Here is a 21,477-nt window from a genome sequence, read left to right on the forward strand (position 1 = left end):
TATTATTCTCTCTCTTAGTATGGAAGCTCGTTTCCGCCACAAAAAAAAGAAAAAAGAAAAAAAGGATCTCGAAATTTCGACTTAACTAAAAATTTCGAGAAAATAACTCGAAATTTCGAGTTATGGATACTTGTTGTTTTGTCTTTTTTAGTGGCAGAAACGGGCTGCTACTTGATATGAAGTAGCAAGTGAGTGGAAACAATCCACCCTCCCTCAACAATGAGCCTGTCATGGCCTTGGACACAATTTACTTTTTTTTTTCTTTAGTTGTGCATTGTTGTAACTATCCTTGTGTTTTGATCTTTCGATCCTATTCACAGATGGAGATTCATTGTTCCAGGTTTTGCTTCATGTTGTAGTTATATTTGCAGCTGCAGGCCATGTTCTGTCTTTGTGTGTTTATGCACCCAGAGTCAGGAAAAATCTATTTCTAAGACACAGAAAGATGAAGGCATCCTACAGATAATGCAGTTTGGGATAATTTTGCACTTTGTATGTTTTTAAAAGCACCATCACTTTTACTGCCTTTAACTTTTGTCCTGTATATGTAAACATAACACTCCGATAATCACCACAACCCTAATTTCTTCCTGGAGGGACGCAAGAAAATCCATCTTATGTAATAAACAGTGAATATACGGTAATTTGGCGTCTGGATTGGAATAAAGGGGGAAAACAACATGCAAGATTAAAGGTGTCTAACAAAGTAAAATCATCAAAACTGCTGGAAAAAATGATTTGGGGTCAACTTTGGCTGCCAGATGATGCAGCAGTTCCAACATTGTCTTCAGTACCTGAGAAGCTGTCTTTGTCCATGGGCAGCAGGTCTCTGGCTTGGTACAGATAGCAGCGCAGATGGTATCGAGTGCCACCTGCATATATACAAATGCACACACAGACACAGATATGTACACACATTATTATACACACAAAAACAGGGACGGGAAAGAAAGGGAGGAAAAAGGAAGCTGCCTTACGCTCAAAGAAACAGGAAATGGTAGGCCTGTTGACTCCAAACGTGGTCGTAACTGACTTGTCTTCATTCTTGTCCTCTATACTGCTCTGTGGAGGAAGGGTCGGAGGAGAGGAGCAGAACAGAAACAAAACCTTTTACAAGCACTTTCTTTCTGTGTGGCCTTCAAAATAAAAGACTGTGTTACTTTTACTGTACAAATAATGATAGGGCAAATCACTTTTTTTATTTAATCTGTACCATTTTTGATGATTTTGTCCACTTAAGCCCATCTTCAAGTATGTCGCCAAATACCAGTGATAAAGCACAAAGCCAGGCCAATTAAGGGATAAATTACCCAGAATTTGGACTGGATGAACTTGATTTTGCAGCAGGAGGTGGAGCAGGTCATGTGCTAATCAGGAGACTGGAGGTTTGACCCCTGGATCTCCAGTCTTATGTGAGTATTTACCTTTTTTTTTCTGTTTCTGACCCTGTTGAGTTCTCATTCTGTATTGGCTCTTCAGGTCTGGGTGATGGCCACTTTGTTTTTTCTTTCTAGCTCACTTCAGGTCTCAGCCTGCGCCTCATTGGTCTGTTTCTACTCATTTGGTCTGTGTGACGTTGTCTTTGTTTCTTAAAAATGGCACTTGTGTGGCTGACCTTAAAGAGTTTAACCAATCAAATGTTTTCAGGAGAACCTAGTCCCGACACTTCATTTTTCCTAAGAGAAAAATCCTGAAAGAAGTCCTACAGGTGAGACCATCCAAAAATCACCTGATAGTTCCTGTCAGGCAGCCATCAAAAATTCAGGGTAGGACTTTTCAGAGGAGGATTAGCAGTTTTGAACATGTGAAATCAAAACACCTGGGTTATATATTGTTTAGGTGTCTACATAATTTGGGGCACTTCCTCACCAGAGAACACTCAAGGGCAAAAATGGCTGCCGGTCCTGTCTTCTCCAGCGGCTCCATGCGGCGCCTCCATCTGCGCCTCCTGAAGCTGTCTGTCTTCCTGGGCTTGAGGTGGAACCTCCAGCCAAAAAGCGAGGCGTACTCCCAGCCCTCCCTCTCCACCTCGTCTGGACGCTGCTGTGAACACGAACATAAACTTAAATCAGCTTTTCATTTTCCCCAAAAATAAAAACATGAGGGCAGAAAGCAAACTTTCCTAAATTCATTTGTGGAGCTTGGCCACCATCTAGTGGTTACTATGGGGAACGTCAGCTGTTCATGACTTAATTTTGTAATTTCATTTTTATTTTAAAATTCAATTTAGGAAAATCTATTAATCCACATTTTTGACTAACATCATTTTTTCACTTGTCTTCATCAGCTCCTTTCTTTATACATCAAATCAGGCCAGCAAATCCTTACTGACATGATATTTTGGTCAAAGATATCTTCTCAAAAGATAAACAAAAAAAATAAAAAATAAAATAAAACATACAGTGTGTGGAATAAAATAAGCCATCAAACTGATGGAAACTTTAAGACTTTAATGTTCCTCTGACTATTATCATGGTTGCCTTCTTCACATCACCGGATTTCTTAGGATGGGCAGACATGATGGAGATGGGGATACACGGATCCGTGACCTAAAAAGAATGGGATGTAAAGTAGGATATCTTCTGTGTTACAGAATGTATCATAATACCAGAGTGAGAAAAGTGCATAAACAAAATAATTTCTTCTTAATTTCTTCCTAGAAAACAAAAAAAAAAAACACTTGAGGAATTTACAATATGCAGCATGAAGAAATAGGATTAAGAATTCCAGAGACTAATATGTATTATTTATGGGATTATTTGACAATCATTCATGCAACACCTCAAAATTAGCTGGTAATGCTTCAGAATATGGCCCACGACTCAGAGTGAATAATAGAACATCATCATGTACATCAACATAATACAGCCCACGCTCCGATGGGCAGTTTATTTCCGATGTCAGACGGAGAAATTGTGTTGGGTTTGTTGCAAAGTTACCATAAAATTACGCTGAACTTAAAACTGCTTACAGTATATTTTGCATCTCTTTTCCTGAAAACACCCAAAGTTATGCAAATACACACATTGAAACTGTGTTTATCATGCCCTTGTTATAAAGTGTCACCGCTTTGTTCATTGCAGACTCATTTGTCCTGCTTTTTAGCTTTGTTGAAGCGCCGATATTTAATATGTCAGAAAAAAACAGTGAATGAAGTATATTTTGTTCAAACTCATTTCCTTCTCTTCTGCTACCTTTCTCAGAGCGTCCATCTTCTGCTGGTCTCGTCGCCTCATCCGTATCCATCGTCTCCGTCGGTTGGTGTGGTACATCTTCTCTGCCGGCACCCACGACTTGGGACGCCGGTCTGGGGGAATGGTGATGCCGTACTCCCAGCCTGAACACACAGAAAAGGACTTATTAGTTTTAATTTACTCTCTATTGTTGAAAGTGGTATTATTGTGTGCCTGTGTGTACCTTGATCATCCACAGCCCTGTTGAGATCCTCACTCCACTCCACCTCCTCCCATACCCAACCTGGTGGACACTCAATCTCGTCCTTTGGCACCGCCTTCTCCCCGTTCTGACAAAGACACACTTGCTTAGATTTACTGCGATGACTGAAGCCAAAATATGTTACATAAGCACTTACACATACCACATCCGTGTATCCTTCCTGCATGCCAATCCACTGGCCACCTGGTAGCCTCATCTGGTTTTCAAACACTTCCTCTGTGAAGGTCATGTGACCGGCATCCACATCAAACAGGAGTCTGAAGTATTAACAGCACAAAGCAACAGATACATACACATTCATTTACAAATGACCTTCATGTTTAAATATTTTCATTTGCCACATTTAACTCACTGCTAAACAACTACAGTTGTGGTCAGAAGCTTACATCCATCACCGGAGGCATGAATGTTGGGGTAATTTTGGACTTCTAATTTTGGACTTCTCTAATCTACACATGGTCAAAAGTATACAGATTTACCCCCCACACACTCTAATATTTAGTTAAATGTTCATTAGCACAACCAGATGTTTTTGTTAGCCGTCAACAACCTTCTGGCACAATTCTGGTTGAATATTTGGATACTTTTCTTGGCAGTAACTGTAGAGTTCATTTAAACTGGTTGCTTTCCTGACATGGACCCAACTTTTAAGCCAACTCCAAAAATATTCAATAGGGTTGAGGTCAGGCTATGGGGACGGCAATTCCAGAAGCTTAACATGAGATTGCTTCATCCATTCCAGACGCAGCTTTGAAGCATGTTTGGGATCACTGGTTTGTTGGAACACCCAACTGTGTTCACGTTTCAACCAACAAACTGTTGATTTGAGGTGAAGTTGAAGAATTTGGAGGTAGTCCTCTCCCTTCATTATTCCACCCACTTTGTGCAATGTAGCAGTACCGCTGGAAGCAAAACAGCCACAGAGCATGATGCACCCCCACCATGCTTGACAACTGATGCAATGTTCTAGTCCTCCAATATCCCTCTTATCATTGTGGCCAAATAGCTCAATTTTTGTCTCGTCTCATCATAAAACCTTTCTCCTTGAGGTATTTAAGCTTGTCCATGTGGGCAGCTGCAAATTTCAGGTTGAGCTTCAAAGTGTTGATTTTAAAGTTCACTTCACTGTGGACAGAGATGCTGGTGTTTCAGAAGTTTTCAGTTCATGGCAGGCTTGAGCCTTGGTCATTTCTGGGTTGTTCCCAAACATCCTAACAAATTTCCTTTCATCTGATTGTGACAGTTAGGGTCTTCTTCCAGACCTTAGCAAAGTCATTATACATCTGATTAACTTGTGTTGAATTGTTTGAAATGACAGTCTATTAATCTGTAGCTGTTAAGAAATGGAAACAGACCTTCCAAACTTGTGGAATCTAGAGTTCTCCTTATTTGATCCGAGTTGCTCGGACTTTCTTATCGTTTCAAGTATCAGTCAATCCAGTAAGTGCTGTCAAACAAATCCTTTCTATGCTGACAAGAGAAACTACCAGTTGCCACTCAATCACCAACCGTGATTTAATAGACCTTGAAGTTGTCAGGTTAAGATCTTCAGCCAGAACCTTTAGCGCCACTTAATCAAAGATTTAGGCAACTGTACGTATATTCGAGCCCGTATGTATACTTTTGACCCTGCTTCGATTCAAGATAATTATATAAATTTCACAAGAGAGCCTCTGAAAATTTTGGAAAGAATCACATCAAGATATTTGCCGTAGCTTTCCTTTCACACGTGTAGCATACACCAGGAAATAGTCTGGTTCAGTCCGTTTATATATTATAATGTCTAGAAAAGTTCAGGGCTGCACCTGTGAAAATAAGCAAATCCACAGACTAAATACATAAGTGTTTTAAATATATATATTTCCTAACATGTATAAGTGTCTCCATCTTAATGTATAAAACTGACTGATGGGTTCCAGCCTGTCCATTTGTTGATATCTGGAGCAAATATGTTAATCTTAGTGGATAAATTAAACCTTAAAATGTGCCTCTAAAAAAAATCAGTTAAAGCCACAAAATTCCCATGTTCTTTCCAACAGCTTCAGCACACAACAAAGCTCAGAGTTTGAAACTGTTAATCACAGAATAATGAGAGTGTGAAAGGTTAAAGGCACAGACTCACGTCCTCTCGGGGCTGATGTACCAGTCTCCAGCCCAGGACCAGCCGGGCGAGGGTTTGAAACTCTCTTTGGGCAGTTTAACTCTCCCGGTGATGTCGCTATACTTGGGGTAGGTTAAACCTGTAGTTCCCCAGCTGCCCACCAGGGCGAGCCGTGTCTGGTTCTCATACTACAGACAGAGAGAAAGAGGCAGGCTGGGATCATTGCTAATATTTAAAGACTTCTTTATGAGACTTCATTCTAGTTCTGTCGACTTCTTACCGCCTCGGCAAAGACAGACAGTTTTCCTTCAGCGTATTCATTGAAGTGTTTGACATCAGCAGCCAATCCAAACCAAACTTTAACCCTCAACTGACCGGGAAGTTTGGCTTCTCCTCCACTGCCCTGTGGACACTGCACAGCAAACACATACAAACGGTGAGTCACACTTTGTGTCAAGAAGCTGATTAACGTAAGAGGTGTAATGTCCTCTGATGTTAGTCGACTGTGAGTGTGCACCTTAAGAAAGACAGTCTGCAGCTGACCGCAGTGTTTCCCACAGTGCTGCTGGGAGAAGATGACGGTGTGTGCTGGGATGCGGTGGTACGCTACCCTGCGGTCACCCTGCAACATCCATATCACGATGTCTGGAAGGCTGTTCTGGGGCTGGAAGATTGACGTAAAGGAAGAGAGAGAGAAATTAGTGGTAACGAGTTTTCTCATTAAAGGATAATTTAAATGAATAATAGTTTATGGAGAATGTGTCTATGCGTCCATCTCTAGGCCAGATAAACTTTCAGAGAGGAAATGGTTGGTCAGCTTGTTTTTTTTTTCAAAGCTCATCACCTTGAATAACATTTAAAATTAATACTTGAATTCATTATAGGAAGACCAAGAAAAGGAGAAAACTTGTATGACGTTTGCTTAAAAATGACTCAATTTATTTATTTTTATTTCCTGTGCTCACTTTCACCCACCAGATATCAAGAGCTTCTGACTCAAACTGTAGCAGTTTATTTAAACGCACCTCTTCAGTCATGGTCCTCAGCCTGTTGGCCCAGTCCTCAGCCTGCTCCAGCATCGTGGAGAGCTCAGTCTCCGGGCCGTGTTTGAGAGCCAGCGCCGCCGCGGCGATCTGCTGCAGGTGGAGGGTACGAACGTGCCTCAGCGAGCGATCCAGAGGCGTTGCACACTGCCACTGATCGAGTGAGGGCAGCTCATCACTGGGAAAAGAGAGCGAAAAAGACGGGAAGCAAACATGGCAGGAAATGAAGAGTTAACCAGTGAGAAGTCACGGGGCTAATGATGTGTGCAGCACGTGCTGGTTGATAAATATCTTTTTTTAAAACAAAGAACAAAGATTATTGTCACTAAAAATAATTAATGTACTTTTAATGCTCCAGAGATGATTGCTGCTTAGCTCAATATTATGTATTGAGGCTGATGCAGCTACATGAACTCACTTAAACTGAGTCAGTTCCCTGGATACAGATCATTTTAATTACTCTATAATTTAACCAACAAAAATCTGTCGTTAAAGGAATTTAACTATTTTTTCCAGCAAAGTCTTAACGACACATTAACAAATAAAAACTTCCCTGGATTTCCCTCCCTGCAATGAAGCACATATGAACACTCGGGAATAAGTGGATCACAATAAGTTTAAATAACACTGAGTTTACCTGCAGTCACTGATAAGCTGATCCAACAACTCCACCACTCTGAGCTCCACCTCCTCCAGATCGCCGCCAGCCTTTACTGCCAGCTGCACCCTCTGCAGGTTCGCCTCCTGGACAGACAAACCCGTTCACTCAGTTAAAGCTCAGCATACAAATTTAACAACAGACTCCAGGGAGCTTTGAGTTAAATTATTAACACAGATTTTTTTAAATGTAATTTTAGATAAAAATAACATAAAACAACTATTATTTTCATGTTTAAATATTTGCATAAAAAATAAAGTGTTTAAATCTTCAACTCGATTTAGTTGTAACAAGTACAGATGAAGACACATTCGGGCACACACCAGCCTGTCTGTGATGGCCAGCAACATGTTGAGAGCCTCGATCCTTGGCTTGATGTCCTCCCACTCAGAAGAGAGAACAACCACCGGCTTAACATTTCCCCATGGGAGGTAGTAGTAGTGGCAACCTGAAACATATGCACACACACACACACATTTACATAGGCAGCAAGAATAGAGACAGTGCTGTAAAAACAATTAAATCACAGTTTTTAAATCACAATCTGCATGAAATTAATCTGCGTTATAAAAATACACATTTTTAATCATCTGAACTGCAGATCCATCGAAATCTGATACTGATCATTGAACACCAATCATCCTCTGTAAACTATATTTGACTTTATGATTTGAGAACTAATACATACTACCTGAAACATAGTTCTTTGTTCGCTACATATGCTGCATATCATTTATTTATGCGTAATTGTTATTATTATTTTCACTCATTTACTGCTCAAGTGTACCACTTTGTTACATTTGAACATTTCTCTTGCTTTTCTGCACACACATTTAGGTGTACAGCAGACATAAACTACCCAACAGCTCATGATTTCAGTCCTTTTTAGTTCCCAGAGTGTCAAATACTCTGAGTTGTTGGTATCTCACAGATAAACATAAGGTGTGTATTGGCATCTTAATCTGTCTCATATGGAAGATTGCAAAGGCGTCATATTTATACACACGGGGTAAGTGTAATATGTTTAGCATTGATGTTTTTCATGGCTATACCTAGCCAGCAAGTGAAAACTGAGGAAAACAAAGTTTCAAATGAGAAGTTGACTACACTCGTCTGGATGGCAAAAACTTTTAAAGTACGCCAACTACACTGGGGTGCCAAGTGCATCACCGCAGGCTTTAGTACGTGTCTGTAGTGGCAACCATTTTTTGACACCTCGGGATCTTGAAAATGTTAAAATTTTCTTATATTAGTACATAAAGTTATATTTTGAATATTATCCTTCTGAATGTCACACCGGTTCCAGCCTGACCTTTGACCTCTGACTCACCGTCAAACACTGCCCTGCTAAACTGAGTAGTGGAGGCCAGAGGAAGGCAGGTGTAGTCGAACTTGTTGCCGTAGTTGCCGATGCTGACTTCAAACTGGATGGCGTCGTCGACGTCCTGGAGGAGAGTGGCCGAGTAAAATGCAACGAAGAGCGAGAACTTCCTCTTCCTGAGAAACTTCTGCATGATGGCGAGGGGCGGTGAAAAGAGGGATCAGTGTATCTGTCTAATTATCCATCTATCTTTCTATCTGGAATCAGGTCCTAATCTCTCACCTCCACCACCAAAAGATCATCTGAGGGTATGTCTTCAGTTTTTTGCTCCGGCTTGTCCACCAGTTTCGTGGTAAGTTCCAGTAAAACCCGGCCTCGGTATGCCACGCCCTCCCCCTGACGGACAGAAAAAAGGGACAGACGCTGGCACTGTCACAGTTTGTCATTACAACCCCAGTCTGTGTAGATAACCATAGATAACCTTTAAACAAATACACCTCCACAGCCTGAATATACTGTAAAACATGTGATACCATTCCTAATGAAGCCTTGAGCTGAATGTTCTGATCCAACAACATCTTGATATTTTAAAACCAAAGGACACTGTGTGCTCATCTGATACAGACTGGGCCTGCACAAAAGCAGGCTAATTCTCTGCCTAATTCTCCTTTTTGTGCTCCAAATGGGTCCATAGTTTACAAAATGAACATGATATTGAATTCAAAAGGACTTGAAACTAGCCATGGAGATCATGAACGCATTAACAAAGATAAATAGGTTACTTTTCCCAAGTTAAGAGCCTCATGGGGGTCATTGAAGGCGGTGAACTCTCTGGGGCTGCCGTATAGGTTTACAAAACATGGACCAAACGTTGGCAGGAAACCAAGACTGTCATCCACTGTGGGGACAAAAAGGACATAATGTTTTATTATGGAGGGGTTAAGATGCAGAACTATGATTAGAATCAAGCAGGTATGATTAAATACAATTGCAGTGATTAGATATTTTCTAGATTTCTCCAAAATTTAACCATGATTGAAGGAGATTTGAGTTTAGAGAAGAGAACATCACAACAGTGAAGTGAGACAGTGCAAATGACTGCCCAACTCTTGCACACAAAAGCGTTACAGTACAGAGAGGATGGTGGACGTACTGCCAGAGTGGACGTTCCGTGGAGTCAAGTCATCTGAATGCGTAGAGAGGAAGGATGGTTCAGAATCACAGAACAAGAGGAAACAGATGTGTTTTGAACGCCACTCAAACTCAAAGCCCAAACACGACATGCAAAACACTTCAGCTTAGCTTGTTTGAAGTACATGACTTTAAACAAGGTGGGCAACCGAGTAATGGCAGAAAAAGGTACTTAATATAAAATACTTTTAGAAAAACTTTAGAAAGTCTATGAAAGATTAAATATTTTTGTCCCTGATTATTGTTATTTTTACCACATAAACAATGCTGATAAAGTTAGACCCTTGCTGCCAGAAGCAGCATCAACACTATGTGTGAGTCAGATTTGGAGGGAAATCTGGTTGATGGCCTTACAACATGAAACAGGAAATCACTCACAGTTATTGGCAACAGAAGATAAAGAAAGGAGGAAAAGAGCTGATGAAAAACATGAAGGTGAGTGAATCACTTTGGGTGGTTATTAAAGATGTACACAGCCACCATGGATCGTTAAGTCCTCTTTCGAAGCCTAAAATTAAGCATTTTTGCTCTTGCCAACTTGTTGGGGGTTTTTTTTCAAACCAGGTGTAATGAGGGATGTAGTGGATGAAAAAGGGTCTTTTTTGCAGCACCATAGAATATAACAGAGTTTTCTTGAGTACTGCAATACTTCTGGCACAGTGACACAGCTTACTGCACTGATACAATAGAATAAAATAGAATAGAACATAATAGCCCTTTATTGTCAATGTACATGTACAATGAAATTGTGGGTGCGCCACATTAAATAATAAATATAAATGGTAGACTGCAGGAATTAATAGCAAAGATGAGAAATATACGGGGATATATACAAGACAAGAGAAATGTATATAAAACACTTTAGAGAACATGTTGCAAAGTGCTTGGAAGTAGTGCAAAAATACTTGATCTGAGTATAAAGTCTGTATGTGAGTTGCCTGAGTGATGAAGGTTACTCAGACCATGGCTCAGAGAAGCATACAGTCCCAGCAGGACAAGTTCTCTACCTCTGCTCTGTACACCGTCTCATCTCCTTCAGAGATGAGCCCAACCAACAGTGGTGTAATCATCATACTTGAAGATGACGTTTGTTGGGTGGGTTGGTGTACAGTCACATGTGTACAAGGCGTATAGTAGGGGGCTGAGAACGCAGCCCTGGGGTGATCCGATGCTGAGTGACAGTGGAGGGGAGAGGTGGGAGTCGGACTGATTGAGGCCGGTTGGTGAGGAATGTTCTATTACTTTTCTGGTGTTTCCTTATCATGGTCTGGTTAAAATGGCTCATTATTATTCACGTATTCCAGACAAAGAAGAAATTACATTTACCACAAGCAGTGACCAAAGCTCATGCACCTTCTCTTTTTTTGCAGCTGGGGGCATCAAAGACTGAAAACTCAAGCAGTGTCAGTGTTTCCCACACAAACATTACCGAGTTAGTCTTCATGCATGCCACTGAAGAAACATCCATGCATTTTATTCACAAACCACGGGTTCATTCTGTGTTTCAAAACTTTACACTTCAAGTTTTCAAACGCTAAAACAAAGACATTAACTGAGATGTGCACATTTGGAAGTCACCACAACAGTAAAGACAGCATGTTTATTAGATCCTGGTGAAAAGTAACACACTAGCAAAGCCATAAACTATAAAGTGATGCATTCAGTTAAAGTGGTGTATTTCAAAGCTGCACACACTTGAAGGCATTCCTTCAACACAGTCAAAATCTCAGTTTTAAAAGTGTCAGTAATACTGATTGTGTTGTGTGCACAACAAAGTGGGAAGGGAAATCCTATAATATGCACCACTTGTAAGGATGGTTTTGCTTATTCAAAAACAACTTATCCAGTAGAACTGCTGTCAAAGCACACAGTCAACAAGGTTAGCAAAAGTTTCATCAGAGAGAGTGGAAAAGTCTGTTGTGAACACAGACAGCAGCACCTGAGACAAACAGTTATCACGTCTAATTGTTCAAGTAAACGTGTGAGCAAATGGTGTAACAACACACACACCGTGGCAGAAGTTGTTTAAAGTCTAACAGATGCATCTACTGATTCAGGCTGCAGCTCCTGAGGGTACTAAGTTAATAGCTTAAGTGTTTGCAGGGAGTATCAACCACACTGATCAAACTGGGTCATTTCCTGAGCTGACGTGTTAAAAAAATAAACTGAATAAAGCTCAGTGTTTGATCTATAGTACTGTGTTCACTTTTACCCTGTAGGGTGTAGAACTTCACTGTAGTCTGTCATACACCTCCCCAGAAACTTTACCGCAGCAACCACTGCAGGTCTGTTTGGTAATAACTAGCACAAGGATAATCCATGAAACAAAATGAAGCAGGCTGCAGGCTGTCAGTATAGACAGTGCTGTTTCACTCACGTTTAAACCGGTCAAATTACACATATTTATATAAATAGAAGACAGAACTAAGGTTTTTATAGTTTTGTGGCTCAAGAATAAAGTTGAAGTTAAAGTTGACAAAAACCTTATTTTGACCTGTATGATCAGCTGAAACCTCGCTGAAAATATCTCTAAAACAGGTTGGGCATTTTCCCCAAGCTAATGCTAACTGCTTTCAGGCAGAGCTGAATGTGATGTTAAACACTTCAAACAGTGTGATTATCACTGGATGTCAGTAATCAAACCAGGCAAGTTTCAACACTTTGGTGCAGTTTAAATCCAGCCTGAACCAGCCTAATCTGATCTGGTACAGTCTAGTTCAGACTGGTTGCGACTTGTTACTCACCATCTATCTCTCCTCCGGGGGCGGAGATCTTGGACATACAGAGGTGGGTGGTGCCGATAACGTCGTTGTGACTGGCTCTATCCCTAAAATGAGAAAGCCATAGAAGGATGCAAAGCGCATAGGTCAAAATGACATAGGTCAAAATGTATCTTATACACTAGGGCGTGGTGGGATAATTAATGTTTCCATTTCTACATGAAATACTAGGACTTATAAAGAGATAAAGTTAATACTGAGCACAACTGAGTTCAGCTTATTGGTGTGGCACTGCACAACAGTCCCAGTTCCTCGTGTGGGAAATTAACTGCCCACCCCTATGTTTTGGTGTGGGTCTCCACAACAGTCCCATCTTTTAAAGAGGTCAAAATAATATTGATAATGATGCTAAGTTTGATGAACAAATGTGAGATTTTAGTTGAAAATCACCAGTCCAGAATTCTGATCCTCATCTTCTCACACATGGAAGGAAACTGGGAAGAAGAAAGAAAAAAAAAAAAGATGTACTTTCTAGTGACAATGAAAATACAACTTCTTGGCACAAGAATAGTCTGTCTTTATTTCTTACTCTGACTGGCATGGCCAGGCGCTGGTTCCACTGTGGATTGGCATTCTTTTCCAAAGTCTTAGTGCAAATCTGACAACGAAAAACAAGACAATCCACATTTGTTTTTACTAACTAAAAACGTATTTGCTTTCCAGTTTTATTTTATTTGGTTGTTGACTGTTACGACAGAGTCATATGCACCGTTTTGCCAGCAAAGTGAATCTCCACCAGAGGATCCACCAGATTCTTCCGGTTGCTATCAAAGCCAAGAATTTGCCTCATCCCATCCATGAAGGCATCGTCCACTTCAGACAGAGAAGCATATTAGGAATCTTTATACATTTTTTTTTTCAAGCTTATCAAATGTGCATAGAATAACAACAGAGACTCACTCTGTGGCAGGTCTTCAGCTCTGAAGATCCTCAGGTTGAACGAGGCTCCTCTCAAAGACAGACCTGCAGGCCTCAACAGGTTTGATTCTATATCCTCTTTATCCTCCACACACTCACGTTTATCAGCCTGCAATCACATTAAAGTACAAATACTCACTTGTGATAATGAGTTGCACAGAAAAAGCACAACCATGTAAAAATAGAACAACTCATGTTACTTGATTGACCTCATAGCCTTCTAGGACTATCTTGTAAAAGAGTATGAAACTCACCGGTGGCTCATCTCCAGCTGCTAAGACAAACAAGCTGACCTTCAGGTAGCCTTTGACCCCAGCAGAGAGGTCGTCAGGGTCACAAAGCAGAAGCCACTTCCTCAAGAAGCAGTGCCCTGAAAAGAGGGGAGGAAGAGAGAGGTTTAAAGCCAGAAGCTTGTAAATTCAGGATAAACAAAAGCAGCTTTGACACACGTCAGGAGAAAGTTTTCACAGTTATCCTTTCTCACACAAAGCAAGACATAATGACACCAAGCTGCAACCCGTGGGGCATGTGACAAAAAAAACTTACCTTTCTGATTGGCATGGACCAAAAAGTGATCTTGATTTTCTAAATGTTATATACAATCATCACCCTGGATTCCTATTTAGCTGTAAGCATCATTGTTTGACGGACTTAATGGATTTTGACACATCAGTATCACTGATATGAATATATCTTCAAATATTTTAATTTTGACTGTCCTGACAGTCAATGATAATACATTCAAATATGTTTTGTTTTGCTTTTTGTTCTCTTAACACTTGTATAAATGTTTGCTGGACCCTTTAAAGTGAGATGTTACAGCTTGTGAGGTCTATGAATACAGCTGTCCATCCAAGCTTGCTAGCTTTAGCTGATAACTTCGCACTTCAACTTCTTATCCAGATATCATTATTTCTGGTCCAAAAAACAAAGTGGCAGCAGCAAAAACAATCACAGAGGGTTCAAAAAGTAGTTCAGAAAACCGGTGGGTGACATCATCTAATGGTTCAGAAACATTTTCATACCTGGAAATACTAATGTGGTTTAGCTAAATGGACACAGGCAGTAGGCAGCACACAAGACTCTGACTTGCTAGTGTTGAATACACTGGACAGTTAACTGCATTTGCACCCTGACTCAATCTGACATCACAAAGTCTTTGGACCTGGCAGGTTAAAGACCGTTTTAACATTCGTCAAGTTTTCATTTGCCAGGTTGCTGTGTAGAACAGCAGCAGTGCCAATGTGTGAGAACAGCTCTTCACTCATCCTTTTTCATAACCACGTATCCAAATCAGGGTCATAGGGATGCTGGAGCCTTTCCCAGCTAACACAAGGGAAAAAGTCAGGGAATAAGCCCAGGAACCCTTTTGCTGTGAGGTGAGGTGAGAATGCTAGCTGCCTGACTAAATGGCTAAAAGCTAAGTAAATGAAAAATGTCATCAGACTGATGATCAATCTGACATAATTTACAGTTTAGCATTTAGATCTTTGTTTAAACTTTTTCAAGCAAATACACCTAAAAATGTTTAAATCATACAAACATATACTCACTGTGCTCATTGTAGATGGTGCCCACATCCATCTGTGGAAAACAGAACACAGAGACAGATGTTTGAGTTCTTCTAATTTCCAAAGCACACGTGCCCCCCCTCCTAATTTATCACAGTACACCACAGTCCAATATTCATAGAAATCATAGACTCAAGTTAAAGCTCTTACCTTGAATTCACCTATCACGGCGTCAGTTCTAAGCGAACGAGAGTCACATACCTGAAAAAGAGAACGATTATAACTCTGATAAAAATAAGAAACGCTGATAGTGTTGAATTTCTCCCACATGCTGGATTTATTCAAGGTAAACAAATAAAAAAAAAAAAAAGAGAGAAAAACGTCACACTCACAGTGATGAAAATGGGTTCGTCAAACAAGTCTGAGGGTGTCTCGAAGAAGTTCAGGAAGAAAGTCTGTGGAGGGAAATAAATGCAAGTTGAAGTTTGAGTAAAAAGTAACATGTAAAGTTATAATAAAAAGCAGTATAGTGCAAAAAAAGAAAGTTATCAAGACAAGCATACTGGCAAAAACATTTACTCACCTCATCAAAGACTGGGTTGTTCCCCTTTCTGATTCGGGTCCTCTTGGACTGCCCGGCAACTGCTATCTTAACAACAGGTTTAATGTTGATGCCCGGCAACTGTCGTCCCTCAATGACCCGCACACGAATCTGGAAGAGGACACGTGTGGACAGCAACATGTATAGAGTGTAAGTATTCCTTTAATGTGTCTTTTTTAAGTATTGTAACTAACCTGTAGATCCTGTGGTTTGTTGGGTAGCTGTTTGGGCTGACTGCTGGCTCCTCTCCTCCTCTTCCTCAGCCCTCCTTGGGTGTGGTAGGATGGCGGTGAACGCTTGGGCGTCTGGGCGGTGGGGGATTCCTGGCCCGGGGGCCCCTGAGGACCAATTATCACCATGGAGCGTCCATCGTCTGCTCCCTGGTCCTCTGTGGGCTCAAGCATCATCATACTCTCTGTATCCTCCTCGCCCAAAGTATCCAGAGAGATCACTGCACAGAAAGTAGTCCCAGGAAATAAATCTTAGGGTAAACTAACAAAATGGAGACATTGGGTTGGGCAAATGGAAACAGAAGAAGGGGGAAAAAAACATACAGTGGTGTGAAAAAGTGTTTGCACTCTTCCAGGGTCTTTGTATGTTTTTGTTTTACACATAAATGTGTCAGATCATCAGATAAGTTTAGATATTTGATAAAGATAATAAGTAAATACAAAATGCAGTTCAGTTTCTAAATGAAGGTGTTTATTATTAAAGGAGGAAAAAACCTGTGTGAAAATGTGATTGACGATATCACTTAAATAGGACCTGCCTGACAAAGTGGTGTAGACGAAAAGCCAGACATGGAGCCACAACACAAGGAAATTCAGGAACAAATGGGAAACAAAGTAATTGAGATCGCTCAGTCTGGAAAAGGTTATAAAACATTTCTATAGCTTTGGGACTCAAGTGAACCACAGTGAGAGACATTACCCACAAATGGAGAAAACTTGAAACAGTGGTGACCCCCCCAGGAGTGGTCAGCTGACCAAAATATGTATGTGTGTGTGTGTGTGTCATTACATCTGCTGTAAAAGTAACACAGCATCTCAAAAGGGGTAAACACTTTTTCACACCACTGCAATTATTGTTTCACTATATGACACGCTGAGGTTACTTGTGACCGTGTCCAGCTCCACACTAGGATTGTTATGAGGCTGAGGGTCCAGCTGGGGAGGAGACTGAAACATCGGAGCCGATCCCGGAGGAGGAAGGTAGGAAACTTGCAGGGTCAGCGTGGCCTATGGGAGGCAGAAAACACAACTTGTAGAAGATCTGTCATGTTTGGCTGTGTGGCAGGCAGAATGTAGGACCCAAACGCAGGGCTTGGAGACAAAATGCTTAACTAAAGGTGGCAGCTTTATTGCTGGAGAACACAAACTAAAACTAGGTATATGAACGCTGAAAGAAAACAAAGAAAAGATAAACTAGAACTAAAAATCTTGCACTCAACATTTCATGACATGGCTAGAGAACATGGTGCTTACGCAAGAACACACAGCAAATGTGGCAGCCACAACAACAAACAGAGGACCATTTGTTGTTGTGGCCTGAGGACTGAGGACTTAAATACACAGGCAGGATAACGAGAGGATGGCGAACAGGTGCACACTCAGCTGGAACTAATCATACATAAGAAGGCAAAGAGGAAGTGAATGCATAGGACACTTGTATACGTCTCTGGAGAAAGTACAGTAAAAGATGATGGAAGAGCAGGTCAGCGGATGGCACTTAATAAGTAACTTAACTGCAGTGGCCTTTATGCTACCCATGCTATTCACCTGTATCATCCGGATTAGGCTTAGAGACAGAGTTTGCCACCCTACCTTCAGATTTACTAAAACTGATGCAAGACTGAGTTATAAAAGCATTTCACTCTGTGTTCAGTTGTTTTGGTGGTGGAAACTATCCAACGAGGCCAAAACAGTTATTTAAACCAGGCTGTGATTAATGCTGTTAAGTTTAAGCTTTTAAGACAGGAAGTCGTGACTTCTATTTAGTGCCTCTACAGGCCTTTTGAGGAACTGCAATTATTTTTTTAGCACTTTTTAGCAGTTTTATTTGTTTTGGGGTTTTTTGTGCCCTACAAGTTGGGTTAATTAAACTTAGAGAATTTCACTTCATCATACACCTCAGCACAAATTATGCATAAAACATGTGGCTCATTGGTCTAGGGCAGGGGTGTCAAACATGACTTGGCCTGGCAAAGATTCCAGTCTGGGACACTGGATCGCTTTCGGAAAATGCAAAGGAGAACATAATATTTGGACTTTTAATTGTGTAATTGTATAGTTTATTTGTATAAGCTACAACTTTTCCTACTGATGAAGACCTCCCCTGTAGCCATTTGTATTTCACCAAAGTAATTCAATTATAGATTTCTGTAGTTTAGTTTAAGCTCAAAGAGTTGTGCTGACTTTCCTTCAGTTGGAATAGTACTTCACTTTTGTATATAAGATATCTCAGGGATTAAATATGTAGTTAAACTTCTGCACACTGGCAGAAAGAACCGTTTCACTGGTCTGGTTCAAGTTTAAAGTGCAATTTGTCCCTGGTTTAAATCCTGGACGAGCCCACCATTCTTCACTTATGGTTCTCTACCCAAACTCAAAGTGGCATTTAACCTCACCACCACCACCACCACCACCAGAAAAGACCTGTTTCCTGCACACTGTAATCAAGATGAGTTACCCTGTGGTAGCAGGGGTGGCTTCTACTGTTTCCTTCAACAGGAAAAAGCAGCTTAAGTGATAAGCTGTTATGTTTCTGTAAACAAACTCATCAGACTCGGCGTGTCCAACTCTGGTCAGACTACAGTTTCTGTGGAGTAGATGTTAAGAATGTGAATACCTTGACATGTTTTTCTTGATTTCTTGGCTCTAGCTCACTGAATCTGTGTAAGATTTTGTTTGTGGAAGCAAACAGTTGTAAGGGCAGATGCAACAAGAAATCTTTGAAGAAACAATATTAGTGTTATTTTTGTTTATAACAGAGTTTGCTTTCTATGACTAATGAAGAAAAAACCTGATAAATCACACATTGTACATAGCATACAGTGTGTGTGTGGGTGTGCGCACATGTATGTGGCATCAATCAGGTCCAGTCTGACAGTGACAGGAAGACTTTGTTTTGGCTTCAGGAAGCAAGGATGGGGAAGAGAACAGTGTTTCATTTGCTGCTATAGGTTTGGCTGCCAAGGGGTGTGCGTGCATGTGTGTGTGTGCGTGCCCAGATCTTATACTTCTGCATCTTCTTCTTAAAGACCAATTTGAGTTTGAGCTTTTTTGGAAACTAAAACTACTGAATAATTTTATTTTAGTTGGTGTTGGGTTAGACCTGTAGCTGTGATGACTGGTTTTCTAGGCTACACCTGTATTATGTCAATGTGGGTCTCCATAGAGCAATGTTGCATAATTAGAGGAAAAAGAAAATCAAGCATTTCATCACTGAATAACCATCAGCTGCTGAAGGTTTCTCATCATTAGAAGTGTTTTTTTTTTTTTTTTTAAAAAGAAAAAGGCTCCAGTAATAGATACTGTATTCTAGGTGTCTTTTCAATGACAATAAAAAAAAACAAAAACAAAAAAAAAGCACCTAGAATACAATATCCCGGCTGCCATAAGGACCCTCAGAGAATACATGCAGAATGGAGAGAACATGCAAGCTAGGACTTTCTTGCAGTGTGGTACCAGTGCTTACTAGAGTTAATTAAATTTGACATAACCTTGCTGATATAAGATAAATAGTAGTGCTCACACACTTGGAACAAACGGAAAAAGATGAAAAACATAAAGAACATCTCTTGCTTCCAGCAAGACCTTTGCCTAATTTTGAGCTCATGAGTTCATATTTTCCAACAAAAAAGTACAAGAAATATAAACGGAAAATCCATGTTGGATTTCCCCAGCAGCACATGAACACATCAGTGCATCATCAAGTCCAAGACCCACCCACTAACCACCTGTCAACCATTTTTCTTGACATTACAGACCTGATCAGCCTTAGTCAGCAGATTACCAAAAAACCCATCTAATAAAATCAATTGCAGTTATTTATAGTTCATTTTATTTGTTGTGGAGAGGCATTTTTGTGTTTCTGATTCTTCTTTTTTTTTTATTAAGGATCCCAAAGAAGGAAATAAATCAACTATGATTCAGAAATGTTGCTCACTTTATTTTAAGCTCAAAAGAGGAAACTTTGAGTCATTTATAATCGACTTGTATGCAGTTAGGCTGCAGATTAATCAGTCAGTGCAGTTCCGTGTGCTCACCCCTGTGTTGTTCCTCTTGGTGTCCAGCAAGGAGACGGTGAAGGTGGCGGCGAAATTGGGAGAGTTGAGCACATCTCTAAGACCTAGCCGACACTCCCCCAGAAACCTGAAAGAGACACACACCAGAAACACAGAGATGGATCTTAAAAACAACTGTGTTATTTACAAAATAACATCTTTAAAGACACAGCTTGAGTTGATCCCAAGTACATTTTCCCTGAAAGTCCCAGTATGAGAATCAAAGAAATGACAACATTAATATGTCGCATGATCTGATATCGTCGTGTTGGTGTTGTTCCCAGATCAACATAGTAAATGTTGTTCCAGGAACAACACCAACATGACGATATCAGATCATCCTAATATGTCAGCCACCATTGGGCTGAAAAAAAAAATCACATAAAAATATCAGAAAGAGAGAGAAAACTTTAGGACTGGTAAATTCTTAAAAATTAGGAATGCACTAACCAGTTCAGCAACAACCAAGAAAAGCTGATGATCCCAAAATTCATTCCTTCGTTAAAAAAACAAAACAAAAAAACCTCTTCCCAACATCTGGCCAAAGCACGAACACTCTTGAGGAGGCATGCATGCCATTGCCAAAGTCTCCAATAATGAGATGCATTATCTGGCAAAGCCTCTCAAAGAAGGAAACCCAGTATTTGGTGATATCCATCTGTTATAGACTTCAAGGACTGAATTACGGCTCTTACCACATGACCCTAACAGTGTTGCACCTGTGCCTAGTCTCTGATAAACTCTTAGTTTCCCTGTTTCCCCATTCACAGTCATTTTCTGACATCTTACAACATTTATTCCCCAACCTTGGTGGTTATTTTTGTTACTGTACAACATTGTCAAGCAAAGTTGTAACGCCTAGAGAGATCAAAGGAACATGGAAAAGCAAATACACCCCAAAATGACAAATTTGTACTTCACACATTAAGTCCAGGTGAACAGAAAATCACCGACAAAAAAAAAAAAAAATGCTGTGTAAGTTCTCAGTCATCCAGGTCATGGTACTCTATCCAGCTATGAAACAAAAAGCGACTTGACTTCTTTAAGTTTCTTGAAGATGTTCCATGTCTCATCTGAGAAACTCCTTCAGGTCTAAAATCAAATGGCATTTAAACTCTAGTGGGAGTTGTCCCTCAAGAGGCTATCTATCCCCACTGTGAATGACCACCTTTGATTAGAGGAGGTGGTCTGCCACCTACAACGCGGTTTTGAGATCCCTTCCACAGGCGCCTCAACCCCCAATCCCATCTTGCTTTAGGTGATCTCAATAAGTCACATGATAGGGTGTAGCAAGGTCTCACAATGGTTTCATTGGAAAACTCATGACCCATGCCTTTTTTCACACTTTGGCTCATGTGGTGAAGCACATGATCAATAGTGGGTAACTGAAGAAGCTTCTCAGATGAGAGGTGAAACGTCTTCAGGAAACTTAAAGACGACCAATCGCTTTTCTTGAAGCTCCTTAGAAAACAAATACTTAGTACAACGATAAAGGATTTATGCTGAGAGCTGAGACACAGTCAAGTTCCACTGTAATTTGAGTGGCTGATTTATGGATCCATTCATCTTTCAGCACAACAGAGGGTGAATGGGTGGGAATTTGGCAGAATAA

General features: G+C 40.5%; 1 protein-coding gene across 6 annotated transcripts in view; it reads right to left on the reverse strand.

Moving 5' to 3' along the window:
• The window catches only part of dysf (dysferlin, limb girdle muscular dystrophy 2B (autosomal recessive)), a 102,036-nt gene that overhangs the window by 60,698 nt on the left and 19,861 nt on the right, over positions 1–21,477 (reverse strand). For 4 of the 6 annotated variants that reach the window (XM_042215645.1, XM_042215646.1, XM_042215641.1 and 1 more), the window contains exons 4-32: positions 19,848–19,953; positions 16,695–16,818; positions 15,775–16,031; positions 15,563–15,691; positions 15,372–15,434; positions 15,190–15,240; positions 15,022–15,052; positions 13,723–13,838; positions 13,451–13,577; positions 13,260–13,363; positions 13,080–13,148; positions 12,941–12,984; positions 12,515–12,597; positions 9,733–9,765; positions 9,362–9,477; positions 8,862–8,975; positions 8,589–8,766; positions 7,582–7,706; positions 7,238–7,344; positions 6,583–6,778; positions 6,075–6,221; positions 5,838–5,969; positions 5,579–5,745; positions 3,599–3,713; positions 3,418–3,523; positions 3,195–3,337; positions 1,870–2,043; positions 978–1,062; positions 795–872 (exon numbers count right to left, since the gene is read on the reverse strand). In XM_042215645.1, the coding sequence (XP_042071579.1) occupies positions 795–872; positions 978–1,062; positions 1,870–2,043; positions 3,195–3,337; positions 3,418–3,523; positions 3,599–3,713; positions 5,579–5,745; positions 5,838–5,969; positions 6,075–6,221; positions 6,583–6,778; positions 7,238–7,344; positions 7,582–7,706; positions 8,589–8,766; positions 8,862–8,975; positions 9,362–9,477; positions 9,733–9,765; positions 12,515–12,597; positions 12,941–12,984; positions 13,080–13,148; positions 13,260–13,363; positions 13,451–13,577; positions 13,723–13,838; positions 15,022–15,052; positions 15,190–15,240; positions 15,372–15,434; positions 15,563–15,691; positions 15,775–16,031; positions 16,695–16,818; positions 19,848–19,953 (3,320 nt within the window). The remainder of the gene's footprint in view (positions 1–794; positions 873–977; positions 1,063–1,869; positions 2,044–3,194; positions 3,338–3,417; positions 3,524–3,598; positions 3,714–5,578; positions 5,746–5,837; positions 5,970–6,074; positions 6,222–6,582; positions 6,779–7,237; positions 7,345–7,581; positions 7,707–8,588; positions 8,767–8,861; positions 8,976–9,361; positions 9,478–9,732; positions 9,766–12,514; positions 12,598–12,940; positions 12,985–13,079; positions 13,149–13,259; positions 13,364–13,450; positions 13,578–13,722; positions 13,839–15,021; positions 15,053–15,189; positions 15,241–15,371; positions 15,435–15,562; positions 15,692–15,774; positions 16,032–16,694; positions 16,819–19,847; positions 19,954–21,477) is intronic. The other 2 variants (XM_042215644.1, XM_042215647.1) reach the window with 1 other exon arrangement.

The sequence above is a fragment of the Haplochromis burtoni genome, unplaced genomic scaffold (genome assembly GCF_018398535.1).
Source record: "Haplochromis burtoni strain Fernald_Lab_line unplaced genomic scaffold, NCSU_Asbu1 Contig_781, whole genome shotgun sequence".
Lineage (NCBI taxonomy): Eukaryota > Metazoa > Chordata > Actinopteri > Cichliformes > Cichlidae > Haplochromis > Haplochromis burtoni.